Source organism: Gastrolobium bilobum, unplaced genomic scaffold (assembly GCF_033153095.1).
Source record: "Gastrolobium bilobum isolate Gb01-03AN ecotype WA unplaced genomic scaffold, APGP_CSIRO_Gbil_v1 utg10696, whole genome shotgun sequence".
NCBI lineage: Eukaryota > Viridiplantae > Streptophyta > Magnoliopsida > Fabales > Fabaceae > Gastrolobium > Gastrolobium bilobum.
The window spans coordinates 705,525-711,789 of NW_026899284.1; the positions used below are offsets into that span (position 1 = coordinate 705,525).

Consider the following 6,265-nt stretch of genomic DNA (forward strand, 5'->3'; position numbering starts at 1 on the left):
CGAAATGGCACCCATGTTCAATTTAAGTCTTATAAATGTTTAATTGAAGTTTTAATGCTTATATTATGATTAATATGTGATTTAGTCTTTCAATACTTTTTATTTTGATTTTTGGATTGTTACGATGAAATCCTTATGTTTTTTTTTTCTCTACATAAAATTCCAAATTCTCATTTTACACTCGAATGATTGGGATGATTGACAAATTTAAAATAAGAAAAGACTTTAAAGATCCAAAATTCAAAATTTTAGTGAAATTCTAGATGAAGCTTCAAAATTACGTACCGAAAAGACGACGAGAGTGTTTGTAATCATGAGCCATGACCGCCCACCGTTTTTGTTTGTATAAAATGAAACATGGAAACGCAAACACGCCAGCTAGAATGGAACAGGAACGTGTCAAAGTTTGAAAACTTGAACATATCATAAGTCATAACATACGAGACAACGTGGAATACAGCACAACACAAAATAATCAAAAGTCCAAATTGCCTTGCTTTTCCTTCCGGGGCCCACTTTTTTATTTCTTTTCTAATAAATTATTCGATGCCAGTCCTCTTATCCAGCGGCACCTCAAAGTAGCCAAACAAAGATTCTTATTCAATTTCATAATAACAATAATAATTACTCACTTATTCAATTAAAAATTAACCTCGCGTCATATAGTTCTTATTTTCACAAACTAACGTCATATAATATATAATTTGTTTCAAGTTACTGTAATTTAGTGTTGAATTTATTATTATACTGATATCTGTCGCGTACCTAGTTGGGTATGCAAAAACTATTGGTGCAAATTCCATGATTCAACTTGGGTTATTTGGAGTCAGCCACCACCTTTTTCATACCCCACTTAACCAAATAGCCATCGGTCTCAGATCCCACAAACCCCATCATCATATTTTCATATTACTCTTTGCAGTTTGCACTGCAAGCTTTCATCTTTTTTTTTTTCTGTCTCTGCTTATTGAATTCAGTGTGATTTGGGAGAACGTAGTTTTTTGAATAGCGAGAGAGAGAGAGACTCTCCTTTCTGCATCCAAACCAATCACTGATGTCAGTAAGTTAACACCCTTTTTTTTTCATCATTACTTTATGATTATGTTTATGACCTTTTTTTTAGAACCCCATTATCCACAGCATAAAGTGCCTAATTATTCATCTGATATAGCTTATAAAAATCTCAGCTTTCTTGCACACATGTACAATCTGTCTCTCTTTTTTTTTTTTTTTGGTAGTTACAATCTGTCTCTTTTAGATATGCAAAGGAGGGGAGAGGGAAAATATGCTTTCTGATTTAGTTATGAGTACAAGATGGGTTAGACTTGATTGGGTATGTGATAGGAGGTGAAATTTTCACACTTGTTAATGGATCTCCCTGATTTTCTTCTTCTTCCTTCTCTAAATTTTCCCTCTTGTCTGAGGTTTTTCTTTTCCCCTCAAGTTTCCAGTTTTTTTTTACTTTGCCGGTGGGTTTGCTGGAATATTTTCTTTGATTTATTTTTATTTTTTGATGGGGTTGCGTGATTGAGATACATTTTTCTTTGTTGTCTCAAATGTGGACATGTCTCCATAGTTAATTTCCACCGTGAATAGAAATTTGAGTTTTTTTTTTTTTTTTTTTTGCTCTCCTTGAAAAATGAATATTTGAAGTTTGACTATGAAAATCAGTCTTTTTCAAGTGAATCTCTAGAACCACTAGTCCAGATTGCTTAATAAGGAACTCTTAGTTTTGTTTTTTTCCCGGGAAAATTCATGGCCTACGGAGGGTATCTTTGGAAAGTTGCCTCATTGACTCCGGGTGTAAAAAGGAAGCTTCTTAACAATTTAAGTTGAAGCAAAAAGTAATAAAGAATTTAAATTTTTCCTCACACCAGATAGAACTGACGCTGAAACTGTAAAGCATACTTTGATTGTTTGAACTTTGAAGTCTATGGCTAATATATAATATAAAAGAAGATATTATCCAAAAAAAGGCTGCTATTCGAATGTTTGAAAACTGACAGTGCCTTTGTTCCAAACAGGATTAATTGGTAGGTCCATAAAGAGGATATATTTCAGTGATCATCTATCTGCTTTGTACAGCTAAGAAATCATAAAGGGGGTCAAGTTGGTTAGGTACTAGAGAGATATATCCTAAGAGTAGTGAAAAATAATCATAATCATGGGATCTTTCAAGGGTCATGCGTTGCCAGGGACATTGTTTTTTGTAGTTGGGATATGGCATATATGGGGTTCTGTGGTGAGATATGTTTGTAATCATAAGACATTTCGAGTTCGGGTCTGGCATCCTGTACCTGGTTTTGATGGGAGGCTCAAGCACTTGGAGCTCTATGTTATTGCAATCGGTGCTCTCATTGACTTGTGCATCGAGCTCTTATATTCCACTCACCTCAAGTTTTTTGTTGATGGAGTCCTTAACCCCTCTCACATGAATGACTTTGAGCACTCAGGAATGCTTCTTATGTTTTTTATCTTCGGTGTTGTTGTCCTACTTACAGAAAACACCAGGTTAGTTCCTCTCTCACTAATTTCTCCTGTTTTTCTTCCTTGGCCATTCACTGATCTCAGTACCTATTTCAATAGGATAAATTATGATAATACAATTTCAATGTTATTTGTCATTAAAGAATTAAGGATGTTCATCTCATAATCAATCAGTCCAGTTTATTGAGTTTAATCAATCCAAACCTGGATTTTTTCTTTTTTCTCCTTTTTCTAATGTCAAACAAATTATAATGCCCGATTCTAAAGGTTATTTTCCTCAATAGGATTTTAAATTTTCCTTTTCATTCATTTCATCTGATTAACATTGGAAACTAAACAAAAGGTAAGGTAGTGCAAAATGATTGTGTCAAAATGAGGCTTTAGCGTCTTACTGAGACTTTTGTAGTGTCACTAAGTTACTATCAATTGAAATTGGGCTTTAAGTGCTGCATTGTTGAAAACAAATGAAAAAAATTGGATTCTGATTGAAACAGTTAATAACTTCGCAACATAGATATACCATGCTTTTGATAACAGTAGAAACCCTCAAGTCATGCAGTAAAGCTCCAATAAATCCATGGCTTTGCTTCTATATAGTATCTGATGACCATATATGCTTTCTCATAGCCGTCTTTCTTCTTCTAATGGTTGTCCCAATAAAGAAAATTGGTGTTCTCACCAATTGACTAAGTTTACTTATTTGTGTCCACGAGATATGTTAATTCTTAAGCAGCCTAGTGTCTCCTATCAATTCTAACATGAGAGTTGGTGCTTCTGTGTAAAACTGTAAATGATGCATCCTTTGCTCCTTGTGGCACAGTGCACCAGTGGCGAACCCAGGAATTTTTTCTGTGGAGGGCTAAAAATTAAACATTTGTTTCTCTCTTCAAACATAATATATGAAAGGCCAAAATACGAAAAATTAAATATTTGTTCCTCTCTTCAACCACAATATGTGAGAGGCCGAAACATGTACTAATTACTATGATCTAAATAGATAATTCAAAGCAGACCCCTATCATTTCTTAACCTCTTTTTCTATTTACTCACTGTTAGCCCAACAAGAAAAAAAAGCCAAAGATAAATTAGAAGAGACAGATTGCCAAGAAGCACAATCACCAAAATCCTTCTGCCCCTCACTTTCCTCTCTGTCATGAATCATCAGAAAAGGAGAGGGATCGAAAGTATAAGGTTCATTCTTTCATAAGACTCTTGGACTTCTTATTTTCATTCATGGATGGGAAGATTTGTGCTAACATCTAAGCATAATAAAAGTTGAAAATGTAAGTTTCAAGTCGAGGTTTAAACTATAATTTAAGGGAAAGATTATATTTATAAACTTTTTGTTTAGAAACTCTTACAAACTACACCGTGTCTGACCGTCATACTTTAATCAAGAGTGTATGACTGGTCATACTTAATGTAATTTGTAAAAAAAATTTGTAAACAGATCTTTTCCCATAATTTAATGCTAATTGTTACCACCAGGTCTGTGCCAATAAACAAGCCCCACGTAGCTAAAAGAATTTGAACTAAGAGAAACCATGTAGCTCTATTGGTGGTCATTGATACTTCCAACACTGTGATGTAATCTTAAATAAACCTATTTTTTGTTAAAGCAAAAAAAGACAAGAAAGCATTAAATCTTTGATTTGATAATCGTGACTTTCTTTTCTCTATCTCCTAACTCTCTCTAAAACCCCGAAACTAAACCCTGAGCTTACTTTTCAATTCGACAAGATCTAATCATGGTACTGCACTCTTTCTCATTCTTTTTTTGTTTTGTTCATTTCGTTAACTTTCTTGGAGGGAGAAAAAATGCAATCAGAGTTAGAGGAGTTTCAATAGATATAGGACCTGAGAATATAAAGAAGCTCTATAAACTCTCTGCGGTGGGAGAAAACTACTTCACATTAATGGAGAGAAAAAATGGAGGTTTCTCGCATTATACTTATGTTAAAAAATTTCTTCTATGTACCAAAAAAAAAAAAAAAAATTGGGGGGCGGCCGCCTACCCTGGCACCCCCCTGGGTCCGCCCCTGCAGTGTACTTGATATACAGTTTTCATAGACAGCAGAATGAGGCAAAACTTCTAGTTTGAATGGTTTCCTCTAGGCTTGTTGCTGATTCACTCAGTAAATCATTATTGGGGAGGAAAAAGTTAGATGCTATGAAAATTCATGAAGATCTCTGTGCAGTGAGAGGGGGTTAAACTTATGTAAATAACCATTTCAACCCAATAACTTAAGTTGTTAGGTGAAGACCACATTAATAGTTTTATATTATGTTACTCTAACATGCAAACTATGTTTGAATACATATTATATTTCACGGTCTGCAGTATATTGGTTATTAAACCTAGTTTAAATATGTAATGTATTTGCCAATTCCCTTGCAAGCATCTTAATATGTCTAGTTTTCCTTCTCACCCTTTGTGATTTGTTCTTGCTTAGATTTCTTCCCTTGCCAGAAGGTGCTCTTTGTTTGATTGCTGCCACAGCATTCTGTGCGGAGTATCTTCTGTTCTACTTTCATTCAACATCACATAAGGGCCTTGAGGGCTATTACCACACCCTCCTTGTCTTCCTGATAGGGCTGTGTATTTTATCTTCAATTGGTGGAGCCCTTTTGCCAACCAGCTTCCCAGTGGATTTATGTAATGGCATTGCCATGGCACTGCAAGGAATCTGGTTCTATCAGACAGCCTTTGTTCTTTATGGTCCCATGCTACCAGATGGTTGTAAGCTTAGGGATAATAGTATCGTGTGTCATTCAATTGAGAGTGAGATTCGGGGTGAATTGCTTGCTAACTTTCAGCTCTTTCTTGCTGTCCTTGCTGTCCTCGTGGGAACTGTAGCATCCTATGGCTTTGCAGCTTCAAGATATGGGAATTCTCAAGTTAAGAGCTTGCAAACAATGCAGGTTGGATTAGATCAAGACTGAAGTAGTATATGCTATTTTGGTGTCATTCTTTTGAAACTGGGAATATGTTGGCAGCATAGTTTCTTAATTCTTATAGAACATGTCTGTATATTAAAGTGACAATGTTCTTGCTTATGATCACTGAAAATTGAAAAAGTAACCCACGCCCCCTGAAAGGAATAGGATGTAAAAGAAATAAGGATATTGTTCTTCTCTCTGGCATATGATTGCAAAATGAAATAGATTTTTGTTCTTCCCTTGAATCATATTCTCATCGCTATCCCCATTTTTTTTTATATGGCATTTAGTGCATTTACTTTTCCGCTCTAAACTATCATGTTACAAATACAAGGGTCGAGGATCATTATTCCGACAAAATAATAAGCAAAAATCTATATGCTGCTGGCTACGTTTCTTAGGGTTTTTGACCATTTTGCCCCTAATTAAATAATTAATAACCAATTTGCCCCTCTCCCAGAACTATCCACCATCCTGCCCCCATTTAGTCGATTATGTTGCACTTTTAATCGACTAAATGGGCTAAACTCAGAAATTATGAAACGCGAATTTTAGTCGACTAAAAACCCACCTTAATCGACTAAATTGTTTGCACTTTTAGTCGACTAAGCACATTATTTAGTCGACTAAATGTCGCAGATCAGGTTTTTTAAAAATCCCCCATTTCGCAAAGGGGGTTATTTTCAAACCCTAATCGACTAAAAGGCTGCATTTCGTCCCCTCTCTCCAACCAAGTCCGAATCTCAACCCTTGAAGGTGCGATTGAAGCTTCCTTGGTTCACACTTGCGAAATCGACATTTAGGTAACGTATTCTGACTTGCATTTGGTTTTAAGTTT

General features: G+C 35.3%; 1 protein-coding gene across 4 annotated transcripts; it reads left to right on the forward strand.

Moving 5' to 3' along the window:
• The first annotated feature begins 908 nt into the window (after positions 1-908).
• LOC133289215 (uncharacterized) lies at positions 909-5,661 on the forward strand. Of its 4 annotated transcripts, XM_061487112.1 has the most exons (4): positions 909-1,060; positions 2,025-2,511; positions 4,941-5,227; positions 5,345-5,661. In XM_061487112.1, exons 2-4 carry the CDS (start codon positions 2,165-2,167, stop codon positions 5,428-5,430), a joined length of 720 nt encoding a protein of 239 aa, XP_061343096.1. In that variant the 5' UTR covers positions 909-1,060; positions 2,025-2,164; the 3' UTR covers positions 5,431-5,661. The 4 variants fall into 4 exon arrangements, with proteins under 4 accessions (XP_061343096.1, XP_061343093.1, XP_061343094.1 ...); XM_061487109.1 differs by having other exon boundaries at positions 4,941-5,661; XM_061487110.1 differs by having other exon boundaries at positions 909-1,056; positions 4,941-5,661.
• The last annotated feature ends 604 nt before the right edge of the window (positions 5,662-6,265 follow it).

Excerpts from the sequence above, each read along its gene's own strand:
- LOC133289215 (XM_061487109.1), top strand. The coding sequence starts at position 2,165 with ATGGGATCTTTCAAGGGTCATGCGTTGCCAGGGACATTGTTTTTTGTA. Across the intron at positions 2,512-4,940 it reads CTACTTACAGAAAACACCAG|ATTTCTTCCCTTGCCAGAAG; the intron begins GTTAGTTCCTCT and ends GTTCTTGCTTAG.